This window comes from Pseudophryne corroboree, chromosome 8, assembly GCF_028390025.1.
Source record: "Pseudophryne corroboree isolate aPseCor3 chromosome 8, aPseCor3.hap2, whole genome shotgun sequence".
NCBI lineage: Eukaryota > Metazoa > Chordata > Amphibia > Anura > Myobatrachidae > Pseudophryne > Pseudophryne corroboree.
This window is the reverse complement of record NC_086451.1, coordinates 116,096,952-116,122,249: the sequence shown is the minus strand read 5'-3', so window position 1 is coordinate 116,122,249 and position 25,298 is coordinate 116,096,952. Positions and strand designations below refer to the sequence as shown.

The 25,298-nt window shown below is 45.5% G+C and overlaps 1 protein-coding gene across 3 annotated transcripts in view; it reads left to right on the top strand.

Moving 5' to 3' along the window:
* The window catches only part of OLFML2A (olfactomedin like 2A), a 271,746-nt gene that overhangs the window by 158,750 nt on the left and 87,698 nt on the right, over positions 1-25,298 (top strand). For all 3 annotated transcript variants that reach the window (XM_063936876.1, XM_063936875.1, XM_063936874.1), the window contains exon 2: positions 18,168-18,431. In XM_063936876.1, coding sequence (XP_063792946.1) covers positions 18,168-18,431 — 264 coding nt within the window. The remainder of the gene's footprint in view (positions 1-18,167; positions 18,432-25,298) is intronic.

Here is a 25,298-nt window from a genome sequence, read left to right as displayed (position 1 = left end):
TGGCGCAGCGGAGGAGCTGTTGCTGCAGGGGTGTCTGGCGCTACAGGGATAGCTGGTGCTTCAGAGGTAGGATCTTGGGTCTGGGATTCCTCCGTATCCTGGAGACTGAGGTCTGGGTAGTGGGAATCTCCACACTTCCACTCTGTAGTAGATTAAAAAAAAAACCCAAACACTGTTTAAATACATGTTTTATTTTTTTATTTCTATTTTTCTCTGACGTCCTAGTGGATGCTGGGGATTCCGTAAGGACCATGGGGAATAGCGGCTCCGCAGGAGACTGGGCACAGCTAAGAAAGATTTAGGACTACCTGGTGTGCACTGGCTCCTCCCACTATGACCCTCCTCCAGACTTCAGTTAGAATCCTGTGCCCGGCCGAGCTGGATGCACACTAGGGGCTCTCCTGAGCTCCTAGAGAGAAAGTATATTTTAGGTTTTTTATTTTACAGTGAGATCTGCTGGCAACAGACTCACTGCAGCGAGGGACTAAGGGGAGAAGAAGCGAACCTACCTAACTGGTGGTAGCTTGGGCTTCTTAGGCTACTGGACACCATTAGCTCCAGAGGGATCGACAGTATGGAACCGGCCATTGGTGTTCGGTCCCGGAGCCGCGCCGCCGGCCCCCTTACAGAGCCAGAAGCAAGAAGAATCCGGAAAATCGGCGGCAGAAGACATCAGTCTTCACCAAGGTAGCGCACAGCACTGCAGCTGTGCGCCATTGCTCCTCATACACACTTCACACTCCGGTCACTGAGGGTGCAGGGCGCTGGGGGGGGGCGCCCTGAGAAGCAATAAATACACCTTGGCTGGCAAATATATCACAGTATATAGCCCCAGAGGCTATATATGTGATAAATACCCCTGCCAGAATCCATAAAAAAGCGGGAGAAAAGTCAGCCGAAAAAGGGGCGGAGCTATCTCCCTCACCACACTGGCGCCATTTCTCCCTCACAGCTCCGCTGGAAGGAAGCTCCCTGGCTCTCCCCTGCAGTCTACACTACAGAAAAGGGTAAAAAAGAGAGGGGGGGCACTAAATTTAGGCGCAATATACATATAGCAGCTATAAGGGGATATAATTTAGTTAATCCCTGATTTATATAGTGCTCTGGTGTGTGCTAGCATACTCTCTCTCTGTCTCCCCAAAGGGCTTTGTGGGGTCCTGTCTTCTGTCAGAGCATTCCCTGTGTTTGTGCAGTGTGTCGGTACGGCTGTGTCGACATGTTTGATGAGACTTATGTGGCGGAGGAGCAGGTGCCTATAAATGTGTTGTCACCCCCTGCGGTGCAGACACCGGAGTGGATGGACTTGTGGAAGGAATTACGCGAAAGTGTCGACTCCTTACATAAAAAATTTGACGACATGCCAAATGCGGGGCAGCCGGCTTCTCAGCCCGTGCCTGCCCAGACGTCTCAAAAGTCATCAGGGGCTCTAAAACGCCCGCTACCTCAGATGGCAGACACAGATGTCGACACGGATACTGATACCAGTGTCGACGACGAAGAGACTAATGTAATGTCCAATAGGGCCACTCGTTATATGATTGAGGCAATGAAAAATGTTTTACACATTTCTGAGGTGACCCCAGGTACCACAAAAAAGGGTATTATGTTTGGGGAGAAAAAACTACCAGTAATTTTTCCCCCTTCTGAAGAATTGAATGAAGTGTGTGAACTAGCGTGGGCTTCCCCCGATAAAAAATTGGTAATTTCAAAAAAATTACTAATGGCGTACCCTTTCCCGCCAGAGGATAGGTCACGTTGGGAAACACCCCCTAGGGTGGATAAAGCACTTACGCGCTTATCAAAAAAGGTGGCACTGCCGTCCCAGGATATGGCCGCCCTAAAGGAACCTGCTGACAGAAAGCAGGAGGCTCTCCAGAAAGCTATATATACACACACTGGTATTATACTGAGACCAGCTATTGCCTCAGCATGGATGTGCAGTGCTGCTGCTGCATGGTCAGACTCCCTGTCAGAAAACATTGACACCCTAGACAGGGATACTATATTGCTAAACGTAGAGCATATTAAAGACGCTGTCTTTTACATAAGAGATGCACAGAGGGATATTTGCCGGCTGGCATCAAAAATAAGTGCACTGTCCATTTGTGCCAGGAGAGGGTTATGGACCCGGCAGTGGACAGGTGATGCAGATTCTAAAAGGCGCATGGAAGTTTTGCCTTATAAGGGTGAGGAGTTGTTCGGGGATGGTCTTTCAGACTTAGTGTCCACAGCAACAGCTGGGAAGTCAGCATTTTTGCCACATGTCCCCTCACAACCAAAGAGAGCACCGTATTATCAGGTGCAGTCCTTTCACCCCCAAAAGAGCAGACGGGGTAGAGGCGCGTCCTTTCTGCCCAGAGGCAGAGGTAGGGGAAAAAAGCTGCAGCATACAGCCACTTCCCAGGAACAAAAGTCCTCCCCCGCTTCTTCTGCTAAGTCCGCCGCATGACGCTGGGGCTCAGCAGGCAGAGCCAGGTACGGTGGGGGGCCGTCTCAAAAACTTCAGCAATCAGTGGGCTCGCTCACAGGTAGATCCCTGGATCCTTCAAGTGGTATCTCAGGGGTACAGGCTGGAATTCGAGACACCCCCCCCGCCGTTTCATCAAATCTGCCTTACCAACGACTCCTTCAGAAAGGGAGGCTGTGTTAGAGGCAATTCACAAGCTGTATTCCCAGCAGGTGATAGTCAAGGTGCCCCTACTTCAACAAGGACGGGGTTACTTTTCCACAATGTTTGTGGTACCGAAACCGGACGGTTCGGTGAGACCCATTTTAAATTTGAAATCCTTGAATACATATTTTAAGAAAATTCAAGTTCAAGATGGAATCGCTCAGGGCGGTTATTGCAAGCCTGGAAGAGGGAGATTACATGGTATCTCTGGACATCGAGGATGCTTACCTGCATGTCCCCATTTACCATCCTCACCAGGAGTACCTCAGATTTGTGGTACAGGATTGTCATTACCAATTCCAGACGTTGCCGTTCGGCCTGTCCACGGCACAGAGGGTATTTACCAAGGTAATGGCCGAAATGATGATACTCCTTCGAAAAAAGGGAGTTTTAATTATCCCATACTTGGACGATCTCCTGATAAGGGCGAGGTCCAGAGAGCAGTTGTTGGTCGGCGTAGCATTATCTCAGGAGGTGCTACACCAGCACGGTTGGATTCTGAATATTCCAAAGTCTCAGCTGGTTCCGGCGACACGTCTACTGTTCCTGGGGATGATTCTGGACACAGTCCAGAAAAAAGTGTTTCCCCCAGAGGAGAAAGCCAAGGAGCTGTCATCTCTAGGGAGAGGCCTCCTGAAACCAAAACAGGTGTCGGTGCATCATTGCACGCGAGTCCTGGGAAAGATGGTAGCTTCCTACGAAGCGATTCCATTCGGCAGGTTCCATGCCAGAACCTTTCAGTGGGACCTGTTGGACCAATGGTCCGGATCGCATCTTCAAATGCATCGGTTGATAACCCTGCCTCCAAGGACCAGGGTGTCTCTGCTGTGGTGGCTGCAGAGTGCTCATCTCAGAGAGGGCCGCAGATTCGGCATACAGGACTGGGTCCTGGTGACCACGGATGCCAGCCTTCGGGGCTGGGGTGCAGTCACACGGGGAAGGAACTTCCAAGGACTTTGGTCAAGTCAGGAGACTTCCCTACACATAAATGTTCTGGAACTGAGGGCCATTTACAATGCCCTAAGTCAAGCAAAGCTCCTGCTTCAAAACCAGCCGGTTCTGATCCAGTCAGACAACATCACGGCAGTCGCCCATGTAAATCGACAGGGCGGCACAAGAAGCAGGACGGCGATGGCAGAAGCCACAAGGATTCTCCGATGGGCGGAAAATCACGTGTTAGCACTGTCAGCAGTGTTCATTCCGGGAGTGGACAACTGGGAAGCAGACTTCCTCAGCAGGCACGACCTCCACCCGGGAGAGTGGGGACTTCATCCAGAAGTCTTCCAACTGATTGTAAACCGTTGGGAAAAGCCACAGGTGGACATGATGGCGTCCCGCTTAAACAAAAAGCTAGAAAAATATTGCGCCAGGTCAAGAGACCCTCAGGCGATAGCTGTGGACGCTCTAGTGACACCGTGGGTGTACCGGTCGGTTTATGTGTTCCCTCCTCTTCCTCTCATACCCAAGGTACTGAGGATAGTAAAGAAAAGAGGAGTAAGAACTATTCTCATTGTTCCAGATTGGCCAAGAAGGTCTTGGTACCCGGAACTTCAAGAATTAATCTCAGAGGACCCATGGCCTCTGCCGCTCAGACAGGACCTGCTGCTGCAGGGGCCCTGTCTGTTCCAAGACTTACCGCGGCTGCGTTTGACGGCATGGCGGTTGAACACCGGATCCTAAAAGAAAAGGGTATTCCGGAGGAAGTCATTCCTACGCTTATTAAAGCTAGAAAAGATGTAACCGTACAACATTATCACCGCATATGGCGAAAATATGTTGCGTGGTGTGAGGCCAGGAAGGCCCCAACAGAGGAATTCCAGCTAGGTCGATTTCTGCACTTCCTACAGTCAGGGGTGACTATGGGCCTAAAACTGGGTTCCATTAAGGTCCAGATTTCGGCTCTGTCGATTTTCTTCCAAAAAGAACTGGCTTCACTGCCTGAAGTTCAGACATTTGTCAAGGGAGTGCTGCATATTCAGCCTCCTTTTGTGCCTCCAGTGGCACCGTGGGACCTCAACGTGGTGTTGGGTTTCCTAAAGTCACATTGGTTTGAGCCACTCAAAACCGTGGATTTAAAATATCTCACGTGGAAAGTGGTCATGCTTTTGGCCTTGGCTTCGGCAAGGCGTGTGTCAGAATTGGCGGCTTTGTCATGTAAAAGCCCCTATTTGATTTTCCATATGGATAGGGCAGAATTGAGGACTCGTCCCCAGTTTCTTCCTAAGGTGGTATCAGCTTTTCACTTGAACCAACCTATCGTGGTGCCTGCGGCTACTAGGGACTTGGAGGACTCCAAGTTACTGGACGTAGTCAGGGCCTTGAAAATTTATGTTTCTAGGACGGCTGGAGTCAGGAAGACTCGCTATTTATCCTGTATGCACCAAACAAGATGGGTGCTCCTGCTTCAAAGCAGACTATTGCTCGCTGGATTTGTAGCACAATTCAGCTTGCGCATTCTGTGGCTGGCCTGCCGCAGCCTAAATCTGTAAAAGCCCATTCCACGAGGAAAGTGGGCTCTTCTTGGGCGGCTGCCCGAGGGGTCTCGGCTTTACAACTTTGCCGAGCTGCTACTTGGTCAGGGGCAAACACGTTTGCAAAATTCTACAAATTTGATACCCTGGCTGAGGAGGACCTTGAGTTCTCTCATTCGGTGCTGCAGAGTCATCCGCACACTCCCGCCCGTTTGGGAGCTTTGGTATAATCCCCATGGTCCTTACGGAGTCCCCAGCATCCACTAGGACGTCAGAGAAAATAAGATTTTTACTCACCGGTAAATCTATTTCTCGTAGTCCGTAGTGGATGCTGGGCGCCCGTCCCAAGTGCGGACTGTCTGCAATACTTGTATATAGTTATTGTTACCTACAAGGGTTATTGTTGAGCCATCTTTTGAGAGGCTCTGTTGTGTTCATACTGTTAACTGGGTATATTATCACAAGTTATACGGTGTGATTGGTGTGGCTGGTATGAGTCTTACCCGGGATTCAAAATCCTTCCTTATTGTGTCAGCTCTTCCGGGCACAGTATCCTTACTGAAGTCTGGAGGAGGGTCATAGTGGGAGGAGCCAGTGCACACCAGGTAGTCCTAAATCTTTCTTAGCTGTGCCCAGTCTCCTGCGGAGCCGCTATTCCCCATGGTCCTTACGGAGTCCCCAGCATCCACTACGGACTACGAGAAATAGATTTACCGGTGAGTAAAATCTTATTTTTTTTGTAGCTCTCTGCAAGTACATCAGAATGGTAAGCCGTGGCAGTGGAGTTTGCCACCACTTGGCAATTCCCTAACTGTGGGGGAGTGATAGATAGCAAACATGTCCGCATCAACCCTCCTGCAAACAGCGGATCCCTTCATTTTAATTATAAAAAGGGTATTTCAGTATCGTGCTGATGGCAGTGGTAAATGCCAAATATGAATTCATCTTCATTGACGTTGGCAAAAATGGACGTGCATCAGACGGTGGCTCACTGAAGAATACTATCTTCTATGAGCGTCTCACCACAAAGACCCTGAACTTGCCATCTAGGGAGCAAACCAAGCACGGCCTCAATTTTGTTTTCGTGGCTGATGAGGCATTCGCACTCCATGAGAACATTATGAAGCCGTACCCCCAAAGGCACCTGACAAGGGAGAAGCGGATCTACAATTATAGGCTATCCAGGGCACGCCGAATTGTAGAGAACACTTTTGACATCCTGTCTAGCCACTTCCGGATATTCCTAACGGCTATCAACTTGCAGGTGGAGAAGAAAGATTGGGTGGTGACTGCGTGCTGTGTCCTGCATAACTATTTGCGCAGAAATACCACCCAGCATAGGACACTGCCCAGAGCAGCGCCAGGAGAACCAGACCCAGAACACCCAGATGAGACATCACCGTTTCCCTCTGTGGAACCACCTCCACTCCATTCTAGGACAAGTGTATGGGCAAAACAGGTCAGGGACGAGTATCTGGCCTATTTTAATGGGGTGGGTGCAGTCGATTGGCAGGAGGACCACATTTAAGTGGACTGTGTTAGACGGATGGAACTTGCAAAAACTTTATTGAACCTTTTAAAAACTTATTCCAAAAAATAGATTTACAGATGCCGACAGAGATAGTTCACCCTCTTCAGGCTCTGGTGTGGCAGTTCGAGGGAGGGAGGTGAAACCTGTCCGGGTAGGCTCCTGGTCCAGGACAAACTCCAGTAAGGGGTAGTCCCAGAGTGAGGTCTTGTTAACTTGGGAGGAACCAGCTCCAGACCTTTTTGATTTTTCCATTTTTGTGTGTTCTTTGAGGAACACAGTACGCAGGTTCTGGATCTTTTTCTTAACCCAGTCCTTGTCTGCTCTGGACACAAAGGGCCTGCTGTAATCGACTAGCTCCTCCAAGGCCGCATTGTGCCGCACTTTATCGGAATGCCCCTTAGCTTTGACCTTCCATAGACATTCATGGCTACGGTAAATGTCTAGTAGGCTGGTGATGAAGTCTATGTCTTGATCCAGAGACATATCTATAAGGAAAAAAAAGTTGTGCAAAAACTATTATATATTTTCTGTTTCAATTTTTTTTTAATTAAGGTATACGGTTAAATGGTTATATGGTTAAATGGTTATATGTTTATGGTTATATGGTATATGGTCTAATTTGGATAATATTTGTTTTTAAAATAAAATAGTTTTTTCTTTTTCAAAATGGTTTTACTTACGGTTAAATATATACTTTTCAAATGTTTGTATATATGGTTAAATTTGGATATTATATGGTTTTAAAATAAAGTTATTTTTTGAAAATAGTATTCTCATTACCCAAACATCAATGATGCAGCATTGGGGTACAGTGACGGTGAAAACACATGGCCATTTGGGAGTTAAAATGACTTTGGGGCTACAGAAATTAATAAAATGTGATCATTAATTTAGAATACATTGGTGGACAGTGTGATTACATTGGTGGACAGTGTGATTACATTGGTGGACAATGTGATATAGATTGGTGGACAGTGTGATATAGATTGGTGGACAGTGATTGGTGGTCAGTGTGGAAATACATACTTGGGGCAATGTGAAATCCAATCAAATCGGATGTATCAAGCTCTCCTCCTGCTGCTGCCGCTGATAGGAGTGTCCTGAGAATGCCAGTCAAACTTCCTATGATATATTGCATGCGATATATCGCAGGCACAAAAAACACACCTTTTCCATACGATTTCATGTGATTACGATATATCATGAGTGCCGCACTTGCGACCTAGGGGATCTGACCCGACACTCACGCATTCGGATGGGATGGAAAACACATACGATGTAACACTTTTCATCCGATATATCAGACCGAAAGGTTGAAATCGCAAGAAATCGGGTATTATCGTTCTAGTGTATGGGGCCCTTAACTCTCTGCACATATCTGCCTCCCCTGCAGTGCACATGGGGGATAATTCAGACTTGATCGTAGATGTGCTACATTTTTGAACATCTACGGTCACTTTCACAGACATGCAGGGAGACGCCCAGCACAGGGCTAGTCCGCCCCGTATGTCCCCTCCCCCGCACAGGTACAAAAGCATTGCACGGCGGCGGTGCTTTTGTACCTGAAGAGTCGCTCCCAGCGCAGCGGCTGCGTGTGACATCACGCAGCCGCTGCGGGCCACACCCCGCATGGTCCGGGCACGCCTGCGTTGCCCGGACTGCGCCCCCAAAACGACGTCCCAACGCCGGCGGCCCGCCCCCTCCCACCCAGCAAACGCCTCTGCGATCAGGCAGAGGTGATCGCTGGGCTGAGATGCCGATCGCATCTGTGGCATGCACTGGCGCACTGCAGCACCTGCGCATGTGCAATTCAGACTTGATCGCCCGCTGTGTGAAAACGCACAGCAGCGATCAGGTCTGAATTAGCCCCATGGTTTTGCCCATTAGCTAACAAATTTGCTGCTACGATCAGGACTGAATTAGGCCCATTGTTCCTTCCAGCCTCAGGGGCTTTCCACGCAGGGTAACCCATAGGTTCCGGCCACTAAATCTGGAATTTATAGGTTAACTTAAACCCAGAGCTTTAAATGATCTGTAAAGATCAAATCGAACAATCTGTAAAATGAACTGTTTAGCACCTATCAACTTTATTTCATTTTGTACATGCTAATAAATGCACAAAAAGCACATTGAAAATAATAACATACTGTATGTTCCCACCATAGCGTTCTAAAATGGTAATGATGCATTTCAAATCTTTGGAAGAAGCGTGCCTTGTTTCTCATACTGTATATTAATGCATACTAACCTTTATAGCGGATTGTATTGGTAAAAGGCCAATAGATGACGGAGAACACAAGCCCACACATTATTATTATCCATCTTCCCAGCCTATATGTGTGAACAAGTATTGATTTGGTAAAATCATATACATTTTTTTCCTAGGGAGCAAACAACGTCTGTCAGTGTGCAAGCATGCCTTGTGTGACCTTTATTACGCAACGCAGCACAATGCATACCAGGTACTTTCACAGAAAAGATCCTCTACTGAAAGCTAATATTTGTCAATGCCGTGGATTTGTTAAAACTTGCAGTTGCTGCTGCCTGGTGTGGGAAAGGAATACTGAGGAGACATGTGGTGAGGCATTCTGTGGGCAGGACAGCTGCAACTGGAAACAGAGTATGATGGCATGGCTAAGTTATATCTCAGCTTGATGTAAAATTTCCTGTCACAAATATGTACAGATCAAACGCCTCCGCTGCAAGAACAGTGAGCAAGGACGGGTGATCCCAGGGGCTTACAGTTACCAGGGTGCTATTTATCTTATTCACTGCCTGCAGATGGTTGACATGCACCATGTCGACATCCCCAGAATGTTGACATGTTCAGAATGTCGACTTCCTAAGGATGTTAGGGTAGGGCGCTGACAGGAGGGTTATATATATACCATATCGCCGTGTTGGTCTCTGTCGACATGCTAACAGTTAAGCCGTGCTGGCATTCTGTTGTCAACCTGATGACTGTCAACATAATAACTGTGGACAAATCATACAACACCCTCTGACAGTCCATGTAAGCACTAGAGATGAGCGGGTTCGGTTCCCTGAGAACCGAACCCCCCCGAACTTCATGCTCTGAGCCCGGATCCGAGTCTGACTTGGGACTTCCTGCCAGACTCGGAAACCAGAACGAGGTAAAAAAAGTCATCATCCCGCTGTCGGAATCTCACAGGTTTTGGATTCCATATAAACAGTTACGCGTCGCCGCCATTTTCACTCCGGACTTGGAGAGTGAGGGAGACAGACCTCTGTCTCTCTCTGTGGGTGGTGACGTCGGGTGTGCTCTTTAGGGCTGCTGCTGCAGTCACTGTGGTGTACCTGTGCTGTGTTAGGGGTGCTGTCCCGGCTGTCACTGGCTGTCACTGGTGTTTCATGTGCTGCAGCTGTACGTGGGTGTTGCTGTCCTGGTTGTCACTCTGTTGTGCAGGGGCACTGTCCTACTGTATGCTGTAAAATATAGGGGTGCTGCTGGCCCTGTATGTTGTAAAAATTCAGAGGTGCAGTTGCTAAAAATTAAAAGCACACTGCTACTGTATGCTTTAAAATATAGGGGTGCTGCTGGCCCTGTATGTTGTAAAAATTCAGAGGTGCAGTTGTTAAAAATTAAAAGCACACTGCTCCTGTATGCTGTAAAATATTGGGGTACTACTGGCCCTGTATGTTGTAAAAATTCAGGGGTGCAGTTAAAAATTAAAAGCACACCGCTGTATGCTGTAAAATATAGCGGTGCTGCTGGCCCTTTATGTTGTAAAAATTCAGAGGTGCAGTTGTTAAAAAACAAGTTAAAAGCACACTGCTGTATGCTGTAAAATATATGGGTGTTGCTTTTCAAATAACATTACACTGGCCCTGTATGTTGTAAAAATTCAGAGGTGCAGTTGTTAAAAATTAAAAGCACACTGCTCCTGTATGCTGTAAAATATTGGGGTGCTGCTGGCCCTGTATATTGTAAAAATTCAGGGGTGTAGTTAAAAATGAAGAGCACACTGCTGTATGCTGTAAAATATAGGGGTGTTGCTGTTCAAATAGCATTACACTGGCCTTGTATGCTATAAAAAGTCAGGGGTGCAGTTGTTAAAAATTAAAAGCACACTGCTCCTGTATGCTTTAAAATATAGGGGTACTGCTGGTGACATGTAGTCAGGTGCTGCTTGCTGCTGAAGAGCCGGGATACAGGGGCCTAGAGGAGGTGCATCAGGGCTATGAGAAGCGGAAGTAGGGGTGCCCCCCCTGGGATCCACAGTTACATCCGCCCATATGTGCCTTCACGTCAGCACAGAGGAAACGCTGAGACACTGTGGTACAGCCTGATAGCGGCGGCTGCACCTGATGAGACCCGCAGCAGTGACCAGTGCAGTGTAAAAGGAGGAGGCCACATTCATATCCTTCAGTTTTTTTGTTAGATTAATTCAGTTGTGCCCTCCAGAGGACGGCGCCCCTAGGCAGCCGCCTAAAGCTGCCTAATGGTAGAACCGGCCCAGCGCGGGTGGGAGGGCAGTTGTCAGTACTGATCTTCACAACAGATGACTGGGTTAAGCTAATGGGTTAAGCGCGTACTGGGCAAGGCCCCTGCATGATGAGAAATAAGGGCGTGACATGCAGTTACACCCCCAAAATGTCACACCAAGGGCGTGGCCCCACAGACCCAAGATCATGCCCCCTTTTTGAGCATGCGCGCAAAGTCCTGCTACCCAGTTTTCAAAAGTTGAGAGGTATCCCTACCTGTTCTCTGTGTTTTTCTTTATGCCAAAGACCTGTTTCAATAAAAACACACACACACACACACACACACACACACACACACACACACACACACACACGCACGCGCGCGCGCGCGCGCACACACACACACACACACACACACACACACACAGTCTACTCTAAATGGATCTGATTGACTGTGCTGACCTTGTGAATGCCATATTAACAACAGATCAATACTATGGACATTGCTGGCAAACTAACTAACTAATTTGTGGTCATGCATGTGGCAAATGCTTATATTAACATCCTTGGACACAGATCTGAGTAAGGATATAAGGTCACAGGTTGTTTAGGCTAATTGCTGGATCATCTACATTGTGACTGTGTTTCTGAGAGAGGTGACGCACGGATGTTTATAAAGATAAAAAGTGGCTACTAATGAGTCTTTATACTGACTGCCTACTAACCAACTGCATCAGAGATCTACTAATTACTAATCATTTGCTTTAAACCTCTCATGATTGAGAATTTTCTCATGGTGTTTATTACAGATCCTCTGGTCATGGATGACTACTAATCAATTACCAATTGTTTCATGGTGTTTTTAATATCTTATATTGTATATTATATATTTTAACACCAGCCGTGTGTGTATATATGTATTTGTATATTTTTTTTTGTATTGTGGGATTAAATAATCAATATATTGGATTCTAGTTGTACAGCGCTTCATTATTTGTGGTTTGTCTATTTGGATATATTGGAGAATCGGTGGTCTCCTTTATGAAGCTGCAGTATACCCAGAATAGTGTAGATTGTATAAAGGGGATCCCTTGAAGAGTCAACACCTAGTGTTTTTATTTTCTTTGTTAACATACAAATTTTAATAATACTATGTATTAATATTTAATCAGTGTACAAATGAAATGACATAACTTGGCAAAGAACTAATACAGGAATAAACCTGTGCCTGGGTGGAAATGCTTGTTGTCCTGGAATTCCTTCTTGACCTACTAATGGTCTTATGTTATAGTGAACTATTAAAAACAGTTGATGATGATGATTATTATTATTATTCTCCAAACCTTAAAAATATTGGGGGTCATTCCAAGTTGATCGCTCGCTAGCAGTTTTTAGCAGCCGTGCAAACGCATTGTCGCCGCCCACTGGGGAGAGTATTTTAGCTTTGCAGAAGTGCGAACGCTTGTGCAGCAGAGCACCTGCAAAATCTTTTTGTGCAAAACAAGACCAGCCCAGTAGTTACTCTTTGTGTGTTGATTCTTACGACGGGGGGATGGCTTTTGACGTCACACACCCGACCAGCGAACGCCCAGCCACGCCTGTGTTTTTTCTGCCACGCTTGGGTTTTTCTAAGCACTCCCTGAAAACGGTCAGTTGACACCCAGAAACGCCCACCGTGCAACAGGAATGTTCGTTAGACTCTGTGCAAACCCACGATGCTCATTGTACCTGTAAGACGCGCCTGCAAATTGCGGTGCATACGCATGCGCAGAAATGCTGATTTTTAGCCTGATCGCTGCACTGCGAACAACGGCAGCTAGGGATCAACTCGGAATGACCCCCATTGTTCATAGTGAAGTGAGCAGGGACAGATTAACAATGGGACAGGTGGGGCTACAGCCCCAGGCCTCCACAGAAAAACAGGCCCATTATCACGACAGCATGATAATGAACAGCAGCCCAGAAGCCAACACAGGGCCTTATTCGGCTTCAGTTGCAAAACTGCAAATCTTCCAAATATCTGAATACTGTGCATGCTCTGCGACTACAACGCACATGCGCGAAGGCCTAAATGCACTTGCAATGTGATGACAGGCCCAGCAAAGCATGATTGCACAGCAATTGCCACAAAGTAATTGTTTGTGGAAGGTTATATGGCATTTGTGGGGAGTGGTTGGGAAGATGCAGGTGTGTCATGGCCATTTTCGGGGCATGCATCTGAAGGCAGATGCGATTGCTGTGATTAAAAACATGGTGCTGCTACGTCTGCAGCCGCGTATATCCTGTCTTGTTGATGGTTCTCGATTTCTGCATGTGCATTGCAATTATGTAAATGGATACACAAATTGTAAATGCATCGGTGGGCATCTTTTACCTTTCTGGGAGTCTCACATGCGCTTTTTTAGCAGACGCAGTTCTGAGAAAATAGCAATTTCTGTCTCAGTAGCGATCCAAGCTGAGTAAGGCCCACAGCTGGTTATAAATCATGGGTATTAAAATTTTATTTCTACAGTAATTGTCTGATAGTGTGGGGGTGTACACTTTCACTGGCCATACCCACACAATACTGGCCACACCCACACAGCACTGGCCACACCCACACAACACTGTTCACACCCACATGGCACTGCCCACACCCACACAGCACTGGTCACACGCACATAGAATTTGTCACACCCACACAGCACTGGTCACACGCACATGGAGTTGGTCACAACCACACCGCACTGGTCACAGCTCCTCCACTTCTTCCAATAGGCCTTTCACCATTTTCAGCCCCAGTCCCATAACAGGCCCTGGAAGTGACTTCAGGGCCTATTTACCTAGTAAAATCCACCACCTGCACGGACTGCCTAGCTGTCTCAGTGGCTTGCCATTGGAATCACTCCCATAAATCACATCCAGACAAGCAGTCCCAAAGCATACTTACCTACTCACCCGTAAGGTGCTGCAGACTCCCTATGTCCCCTGCATCCCTGAAAGAGTGTTAGATCTTTTGTATCCCGCACACTTGCTAGTAAAATGGGCAGGATGGGGAGATAATGCCAGAATTGCGGGTCTGTATGCGGAGCACAGGGCTAAAATGAATCTGCAATATATTCATATTCTGTATATTCATCACAAATACAGAATCTTCAGTACTTGCTGTTTAAGCAGATGACTGAATGCAGCCAATGAAAACATATGTAGACTTATATTGGCAAAGCCATAACTAGACTTTTTGGTGCCCTGTGCCAGAGAGAGAATTGGCGCCCCCTCCACCACATTTTTCCAATAGGGGCATAAGGTGCATGCCTCACGGGGAAGCAGCATGACAAGATTGATCCCAGAGAAAGCCCATTGCATTTGAGCAGATCTATGTAGTGTGCAGCCACACATCCAATCTCTTGCAGCCATACACTACATAGAGCTGCTCAGCCGCAATGCTGATCATTTTTTCACAAGGTACAAGGTAAGCTTCAAATAGTTAGAATTCTCTAGCTTAGAATTATCCACCTTTTTATGCAAGGGTAGATACTGTAGCTCAGTAAATAGATTGTCTGACTGCAATGCAACAGGAAATGGATTTGAATCCCGGGTATGTCAGCATCTTGAGACGTAATAAAGAACAGTGTGACTGAATAACAAAGAAAACTCAAGTTGAGTTCATGAATATTGTTTAGGTATTAGCGACAAAAGGGGTCAGGGTCGGAGACAGGGGCGGTCAGGAGATGCTGGGCTTCAAAAAGGAGGGTAGCTGCAAGTGAAAGTAGCGCTATGTGCGGTACCCCCTCTGCACACACCTAGTTACGGCCCTGTATATTGGGACTGCAGAGAAGGCGAAGTATGTATATGTATTGAAAAAAGCAAAGTTGTGGCGTCATCTGTGTTAAATGTGTAACAGATTTGTAGAATTGCAGACAACAAAAGCACAGGAATTAAAGAAGTGGGAGAACTTTAAATACACAGTAAGCATAGAGGAAAATAGACACACTTGATAAAGATTATTTTGTTATTGCCAGATCATAATTAAGTGATCATCACAAGGGATTTAAGGAAGTAAACATCTGGTAGTAATGTTTGGAGTTGCAACACACATTGCGTGCTCACAGTGTTAGACAGTGCTTGACCATTTAAGTATTTCTTCCAATGCTACTAAATTCAGAGTATTTGAAGGGAACAAAGCACAATTATTTATATGTTGGATATAATATTTTTTATCTTAGTTTTTTTTTTATTCTTTATCTCCTGCTCCCTCTGCCGACACCACTGACTATTGTGTCACAACCTTGGATGGTGTAATGGTTAGCATTACTGCCTCACAGCACTGAGGTCATAGGTTTGATTCCCACTATGACCCTAAATGTGTGACTTTGTATTTTTCTCCCCATGCTTGTGTGGGTTTCCTCCGGGTACTCCGGTTTCCTCCGACAATCCAAAAATAGATTGGTAAGTTAATTGGCTCCCAACAAAAATTAACCCTAGCACGAATGTGTGTGTACATGTGATAGGGAATATAGATTGTAAGCTCTACTGAGGCAGGGACTGATGTGAACGGCCAAATATTCTCTGTAAAGCGCTGTGGAATATGTATGCGCTATATAAATAACTGGTAATAAATAAATAAACCTCCTTCTCCTGTTTATTTTTCATTTTTACTTTTTTGTATACTTGACCAGTGATGGGCAACCCGATATACTTCAAGGGCTACAACCTTCAAAAGGACCACACATTGTCCCAAATTTCAAGACCGAAACAACGGTCTGAAAATTACCTTAAAAAATGCAGCTAATTTACTCCAAAATTCCTCCACTTGCCATCAGATCTCCCACTTTATCCAAAATTGCCCCCAGATACCCTGAGACTTCTACCTGACATAATATAAACCCAAATGCTCCTCAGAATTCTCACAAGTCTTTCACATGCCCCTACCATACCCATCAGTCCTCCTCTTATGCTACACAGACCCCCCACTTGCTCATTAGACTACCCCAGAGTCCCATAAGATCTTGCCATATTCCTCACAGAGCTCCCAACAGGTCCCTCACTTGCCCAGCTTACCCAACACTAAATCATCAGATCATCAGACCTTCCCACGTTCCCATCAGATAGTCTACACATACCCAATTGTAGTTTTCCTAAATGCCCATCTGTCACCCTCACATGCCCCTCTGTGGGTAGCAAACCATTGATATGTCACCACATGCCTGTAAGACTTGTCCACATGCCATCCAGGACCCACCAGTTTCCTGTCAGACTGGCCTACAGGACAGTCGCATACCATCAGATCTCTCACATGTACGCACCTCACATATCCATCAGATCATCCCACTTACTTCTCATATGCCTATCAGACCTCCCCCACATGCCCATCAGTTGTTTAAATGCTACTCAAAACTCACCACATATCTACTAGCAAGTTCAATTTTATTGCAGTTTCATCCATCTATCTGTTTGAAAGTACACTGAATCTTGCAGCTGTTCTTTCAAAGTCTGTGTCTGGCTTTGCGGATCCACCAAAAAATGTGCTTGAAACTGTCACTCCTAATCTACCACTACTCAATTTAGCTTCATTGGGGGGAATTCAGTTACTGATGATGTGCTGCCAAGCATCACTGTGACACATAACAGCGCACATGTATCTGCCAGTTACGGTACTCCAAACATTGCAAGTTTTCCTGCAATGGGGATGCTGCAAAAGCCCGGACCCAGGTAAAGAGTAACTCTCCTTAGCGCCACTCTTTGCTGTGCTCCTCTAAGGAGTGCGAGGCAAAACTTGCTATGTGGATGGCACATCTTGATCAATGTGTTGAATTGAATTGCCTCCTCTTTATTATGCCTTTAAAAGTAGAGTAAGGAGACAACAAGACCTTTATTGAACATGTCAATTTTATATTTTAATTTGAAATTACATTAACATCTGTCTGGAAATGTGTTTTTCTGCTAAATTACACTGGGAGGTATAAAATGCACCCCACTGAGAATAATGCTAATTTCCAGTACTTCAGATGCTTTCTTCCACCCTTACAGAAGCTGTACTTACCTTTAAAAACCAGGGCATTTGGTCTCTTTTGCATTTTTGAAAATGAGCTTTACAGGCTGCTCAGCTGCCAAGAATATGAAGTATTAGTGGTTATTATATTTATACAGTATTATATCCGGGGTAGGCTTCCAAAAGGAAACCTAAGTGGTGGTAAAGTAATGAAAAATATTCCAATATACAAATGTAGCCACGCTAATAGTGGCTACATCAGCGCCATGCCACGCCGTCCATGGCGCGACATCGGGAGCATCTGACGAGCCCTCGTCATAGATCCGTGCGCGCCCCATTCACATAAGTGGGGGGCGTCTTATAACGCTGCATGGCACAGCTAGGCGCGGGCACGCCTAGTCGATCCGAGAGTGCACATTTGCAATGTAGCCATGCTAGATGAGCGTGGCCACATCTGTATATAATCAAGTTAATAAAACCAAACCAAAAAAAAAACACCTGCAAACGTTGGATGATTGATTTGGTAGATTTCTAAATAAATAAAATAATAATAGAAGAAAATGAACATTTAGTTGATGGTATCTGTTTCGCAATGTTACCTTGGTATCACTTGAACAAGACTAGAGGAGTGATAGACAGGAGACCCCAACAGTCAGTTTAACAAAAAATAGAAAAATTGGATTTTTTTGTGTACATGACGAATGAGCTGAAGATTGTGCTATGAATTGGCACAACACAAATGATACCATTGTCCTACTTAGTTAGGGTCCAGCACACTCATTACTGGGCCTGTTTTTCATCACGAGCGCAGCTGCCAACCGACTTCATGCTATGCACTAATTGGGCATAAAGTATGAGCAAATTACTGTAATTACATAATTCATGCACAAATGTGCTTGGCAAATGTCTCCCTATGCGCTTTGTAAAGCAAAGGTTCTTCTATGTCTGTTATATTTAATAGTGGTTATATAATGCTGTTATTTGTGCAGAATCATTTGGCTACTCATTTATATTAATACATGTAAACAGAATTCAAGTTAACATTTCCACTTTCATTTACATTTATGTATTTTTCAGATTTTTGGCGATACAGATCATGTGCGGATGATTTCTGAGGGCTCGGATTGTCGCTGTAAATGTATAATGAGACCCCTAAGTAAAGAAGCTTGTTTCCGTATTAAAGATGGCAGTATGCGTGTGGAGGATTATTACACAGTGGAGACTGTCAGCTCAGGGTCGGACTGCAAGTGTTCCTGTACTGCACCGCCATCATCTCTTAATCCATGCGAAAATGAATGGAAAATGGAGAAGATGAAGAAACAAGCTCCTGAGTTATTTAAGGTATCAAATGACATAATTGTAACTTTATGATCATTAGTCTCAGTATAATAAATGGTAAGAGGTGAAGAAGATGTTCTAACAGATCAGAGCAGGGGCATAGCCAGAACTTTGCTGGCCCCATAACAACATTTTGAAGGGGCCCCTACCCAAATGCTTCTAGAGAGACACCTCTCCACAGCAGTTGCTAATTTTATGCCCTAGTTCATTTTCTGGACCCTAGTAGTGCCTAGGTTTATAGTATGCCCCATAGCAATGATTTAATTCATTTTCTGAACCATAGTAGCGCTCTAATTCACATTATAGGGCTGCCAGTACACATTATGCCACACAGTTTCAATTCACATTATGACATACAGTGTCGCCAGCTCATATTATGCCACACCACAGTGCCTTCACTTCATATTGTGCCACATTTCAGGGCCCCAGTTCATAGTATGTAACATTATAATTCCCCTCCAATTAATTTCATACCACATTACAATGAACAGGTCAAGTTGTGTAACTAGAAAGATTGCGGGCTCCAAGGCAAATATTTGTTAGTGCCCCTATGTACCACCGAATGATGAAACATGTATATAACATATGCAACGTTGACAGATAAAAGGGGCCCCTCTCAACCTTGGGCCCCATAGCAGCTGCACTGTCTGCACCTATGGAAGCTACGCCCTTGGATCAGAGGCATGTCTGCCTCTGTGTGTTTCCCTTATATGCCAAAAGTGCGGGTTTTTATAAGTGGATATGTTGCCCAAGCAATCATTTATCGAGCACATTCTAGGAGATAATAGCTAGAATCTGATTGGTTGCCAATGGTCAACATCTCCACTTCTAAAATCCCACAGTTTAATATATATACCCCTTAAGGCCTGGTTCTAGTTCATGTGCAGCGGTGTCTGCATCTTTTGCTGGCTGCGCAAATACCGCTGCAAGCCCTTCCCTGGTGACCAGCCATGTGCTGAATGTGTAAGATTGAGTTGTCCACTTTGAGCTCAAATACCGCTTAGCCTGTCTTCAGATGCAACCATTGGTCCCACCATCAAAACGACTGTGCGTGTCAGTTTGTAACAAGAACACGCGTGCAACACTCCCATAACATGCACATTTCCGTGTGTCCGAAAACCTCCCAGGAGCGCCTAATACATTTTAAAGGCCTAATTTGCAACTACAATTCTGTGTGCACTACTGTGGAAGAATGTGCAGTGCAACAAATTACTCAACTGTGTCTGACATCAGCAGTGCATCCGACTCACAATCAGGCCTTAAATGAATGATACAGAAAATGTTGGCGAAATAGGTGACCATCTTAGTTTCTATAATGGTAACACTGCCTGTCTATACATTTGCACATACTGTAGCTAACACATGTTTGTAAAGCTTGGTACACACAATTATCAGGTCGATTCACCAGTAATCGAGAAATCTGGATGATTTTTCTGTAGTGTGTAGTCACTCTATTTTTGGGCAAATGCAGGTTAAATTGGGCCAAATATGTCCAGAAATGCTCGATTTAGGCTGGGTACACACCTGATAGATATGTTGATGGACCCGCCGTCGTGCCAACAGAGTGGGCGATCAAGATAAGTGTACACATTTATGCTGGTTACACGCTGGCCGATATATTGGCTGTTCAGTTGAACGGGCAGTGTATCATGCACCCATCGGCGGGTGAGTACCCACAAAATGTCTGTCAATGACGTTGTTCACAGACCTATCGAGTCAGCCCTGCAACACAGCCGATAGATGATATGCCTGTATATTTATACCGGTGCGTCATGCTGTGTGTTGACCACCCGTACACTTGCTGCAGAGGCCTCCGGTGACTGACAGCACAACTGGGTGGGCACGTGTAAATGTCCGCCCAGTTGTGATGTCAGGCATGACACATTGGGCCGATGATTGGTAAGTGTATACAGGTTGGTGGAACAGACGGCTGACCGATCCGTTGGCCTAGTGTTTACCCAGCTTTACCAATCGGCCACTCAATATGTTGGTCCCTGCCATGCAGCTAGGCGGGCACATGAATTTGTGACGTCGGACCCCACAGCAAGTACACACAGAATGATGCATCAATACTCACTGACATATTGCTGGTACACACTCGCTGCTGTCCCCAAAATGTATCGGCCATTCAATTGGATGGCCGATATATCGCCCAGTGTGTACCCAGCATTAGATTATCGGATTGTTCAAACTTTGCAAAATATCAATCAGTAAAAAGAGTGGAGAAGGGCAAGGTATGGGTGCATTGGGCAGCTGGCTAGGGCCCCTCAAGCAGGGGCAGACTGGTGCCTTCTTGGGAGGCAGGTAGAGAATGCTGCCTGCTTGCCCAGATTGGGAATTACACATAACCAGATCTACCACGCAGCATTCAAGCCTGCCTCCCAAGGCAGTGACAGTGAATGGCTGTCAACATGCTGATTGATGGATGGCTGGAGTGCTGACAGGCATTAACTGTATGGAAGCATGTGGAGAACTGCGCTGGTTTGCAGGAGGGCTAAGATTAGTTTTCAATTTCGTCATGTGAATGGGTGAGTAGGGGCCCCACTGAATTGATTTGCTCATGTCCTAAAATTCTGTTATGACAGCCCCGGAGAAGGGGACAAGTGTTGAAGTTGCCCACAGCAATCAATCAGTATCTACGTATCATTTTGTAGAATGTACTTGATAAATGCTACCTCAAAGCTGATTGGTTGGTAAAGGTAGCTTATCGAATAATGTGACTGAAAATACTTTATTAAAATTGTATAGTGTGTACTGCAGATATCAGCATATTCCACTGGAATAAAAAATTGTGCTGTTTGTACAGTAGCTTGTTTTATATTTTATGGAAATCACAGTGAAAGTAGTTGACATAAAAAAATAAATCAGAACTTATAAACAAATTGATGTGGTACCACAGAATCTATGGAATCATTCCCAAAGACAACAGGCAGGCGAGGGTACAGAAAATAAAAGGAGGATCACTTTGAATCGCAGCCAAAGGGACAGTCCAGATCTGTAATAACATTGGCGGAACTGTTGTGAAATAGTCAGATGTTAATGTGTGAAAGCTGGTACAGTTTGCATATAGCTTTGTATAGTTGCAAAAAAGTAAAACATTTAAATTGATAGCAGCTCCAGGCGTTGTCAGTGGAAAGATAAGTTATGTGGGTGTATATGCTCACCAGCTAATTTTATCCGTATCATAGGAAGTCATGGGAAAATGTCTGTGCTCTGGGATGGTCGGTTTCTCCCATAAAATTGTGAATTTTCTAAGAAAACTCCCTAAGGCTTCCCTTATTTTATCTCGCCAATACTCCAAACACTACAAGCGCTTGTTTAAATGAAACTGAAGTATGATGCTTTGCAGAATGGGAAAAATAAAATCACAAGCTAGTTTTCCCATCAATGGATTAAGATTGTTCTAATATTTCACTCGCTGGTAATTTTTTCCTTTTTTGCATTTACTGCACAGTAGCTTACTGCATTCTTATTGCTGAGAGATGCTCTAGTCAGTTTTGCTAAGTATTAAAAAAACAACTTCCCAATTGTCTTCAAATCATTAGTAGTACTTAATTGGATGCAATGGAGGTCATTTTTAAGCTATAAAATATGTGCCCCTCACAGAGTATTTCTTTTGCACAAGTGTTCCGATTTTTCTACCACGTACTTACACATTTAAATGATAATGGTGGGTCTAGGGAAGTGGGAGGGATTTATATGCTGCTATCATACTGGCATATGTAAGACTACATTCCCTGCAATTATGTGGGCAGGTGTGCCAGGTCATGTGACTGGCCAGGGTGGGAAGAGAATAGGAATACGGTGAGAAGAAACAGTTCCTGCATGGAGAAGAAGTGAGACAAATGGTGAAAGACACTGGGGCATATGTATCAAAGCTCGGAGAGAGAGAAACACACCCACCATTTTTCCAATAGGGATATAAGGTGCATGCCTCACAGGGGAGAGGCAAGACAAATTGATCGCAGAGAAAGCCCATGCTGTGATGTCCCTTCCCCCACATACACATTTATATATGGATATATACAGGGCTGGTTCTAGCCAATTTGGCTCCCAGTGCGAGATTTAAAAATGCGCCCCCCCCCCCCCCAGATTAAAAAAAAAACCAAAACCTTGTGCACGCTGTAGGCCCGCGCTCCCGGAAAGGGGGCATGGCCTCATTTTAATGGGCATGGCCTCATCTGAAAAGACTACCTCACACCCAAGTATTTGACCCTGCACCAACAGATCACACCCACCATAGGAAAAACAAAATTCTACCATATTAAGCCCCACACAGTAATGCCCCCTGCACCATATTATGCCACACACCGCAATGCCCTTGATACAGCACATTAAATCCCCACATTACGACAGGCAGAGTCCCCATTTTATACATTACGGCAGGCAAGAGTCCCCATTTTATACATTACGGCAGGCAAGAGTCCCCATTTTACACATTACGGCAGGCAAGAGTCCCCATTTTATACATTACGGCACGCAAGAGTCCCCATTTTACACATTATGGCGGGCAAGAGTCCCCATTTTATACATTACGGCAGGCAAGTGTCCCCTTTTTACACATTACGGCAGGTGTCCCCATTTTACAGAGAGAGAGAGAGAGAAAGAAAGAAAGAGAATACTTACAGAGGCGTTTCCTGCTCTTCGGCCCGCCTCACCAGTCGCTCCTCGCGCTGGACGCCTCTCCCTCTTTGTAGCTTGGCTCACCCTCCTCCTCAGTACTCCGCTCGGGGAGGGGGGGGGGGGGGGATTTTCGCAGGATGACACAACCGCGTCATTCCCGAAACTCCGCCCCCCAAGCTGGGTACTCGGGGAGAGGAAGGAGGGGGAAGTCAGGGAGCCACAGTCAGAGCCGCGGCGGGCGCCCCGTGCGATTGCACGGCTTGCCCGCCCAAAGAAACGGCCCTGGATATATAAATGCATTTGGACACAAATTCTCTTTATACCACATTCATGCACTCACCTGAGAGCTTTGTGTCATTCATCCACAATACCCCTCATTAAATAACACATTTCAATATACTGTCACACTCAGGACTTAAACCAACAACCTGCTGCATCTTAGCCAAACACCCCACCCACCGAGTCACTTGATCCTGCATAAAAAACTAGGAGATTTCTAACTATATGAAGCTACCTGTACCCCTTAAAAAAATAACTAGCACCATAATGGAGTAGATTCATGCAGTGTGCTGCCACACATCCAATCTCTTGCAGCCACCTACTACATAGATCTGCCCAGCCACAATGCTGATTACCCCTTCACAAAGTCCAGGGTTAGCTTCAAATAGTTAAAACTCCCCAGCTTGGAATTCTCTAGCTTTCTATGCAAGGGCAGATAGCTCAATGAATAGAGTGTCCGACTGCAATGTCATAGGCAACGAGTTCGAATCCTGGGCACATCAGCATCCCGAAATGTAATAAAGAGCATTGCGACTGAACAACAAAGAGCTCTCAAGTCAAGTCCACGAATGCTGTGTACTGTAGGTATTTGCCACAAAAGGGGTGGGGGTAGGAGACAGGTGCGGTCAGGAGATGCTGGGCTTCAAAAAGGGGGGAAAGCTACAAGTGAAAAAAATTAGATATTTCATAACTGACTGCGAAGCACACTCTGCACACACCTGGTTACGGCCCTGCCAATCAGATCCTAATTTTTAAACAGCCTGTAACACGGCAGTTAGGAGCAGATTAGTGGGTACTTTATTTCTCTGCACTTTATCTCTCTACAAGCTTTAAAACATTATCCCCACTGAGAGAAACATTTGCAAAGAGAGTTAGATTTGGGTGGGTTATATTGTTTCTGTGAAGTGTAAATACTGGCTGCTTTATTTTTACACTGCAATTTAGGTTTCAGTTTGAACGGGATCAGTACGTAATCCCGCTGGACGGGATCCCGTGCCCGCAGCCCCTTGCGGGCACGGTGCCTCGCTACGCTCGGCACACTATTATATTCTACCTCTATGGGTGTCGTGGACACCCACGGAGGGAGAATATGTTGGGATTGTGGCGGTCGGGATTGTGGCGGTCGGGATTCCGGCGTCGGTATTTCGACCGCCGGGATCCCGTCCAGCGGGATGTTGACCGCATCCCGTTTGAACACACCCCACACAAATCTAACTCTCTCTGCACATGTTACATCTGCCCCACATGCAGCGCAGCATAGTATTGCCCAATTGTTGTATTTTGGGATTTTCTAACAACTCTGAATAGCCCTGTAAGTTCTCTCACAATATTATGAAAAAGGTGCATTTCCTGTATAAAGCACACCAGAAAGCTGTGCAATGTGTCCAGCTGGAAGTACGACCCAAAGACTCTGCCAACCCTGAGTATACTGTATGTTAACATCACATGCTATGTAGCTACTAAACTGGCAACACCTCATTAAATAAGCCCTTAATTGCTCAAAACAAAATTTGGTCATGTGGGTGAAAGAAGAAAGAAGATCACCAGAATTAGATAGAAATGTCCTGAACCACCTCCTCCTTTCATTATAAAACCATTGACCCACGCGCCACATGTAAAAATGAGCACATACCGTACTGTATGTGCAGAAAAGGTGGCAAGACGTCAGAAACCATCATTCATGCTATTTTCTCCATGAATGAATCCCAGCATACGTTACACAGACATTCTGCCCATTTGTCATCCTATAGTAGGAATTTACATGTAAAGGTGGATTCCCTGATTATGATTTAATTGAGCTGTTGCTTCTAATTTTTTTGGGGCTACTCCATTCTGTAGTACATCCCCTGAATGAATAGACATATTTGCCTTCTAGAAGTAATTGGCGGTGTTGTGACACAGAAATGGCGCTACCCTGTATCTACAACAATGTATTGTATAGGTTTGTCATTTAGGACTATACAGAGT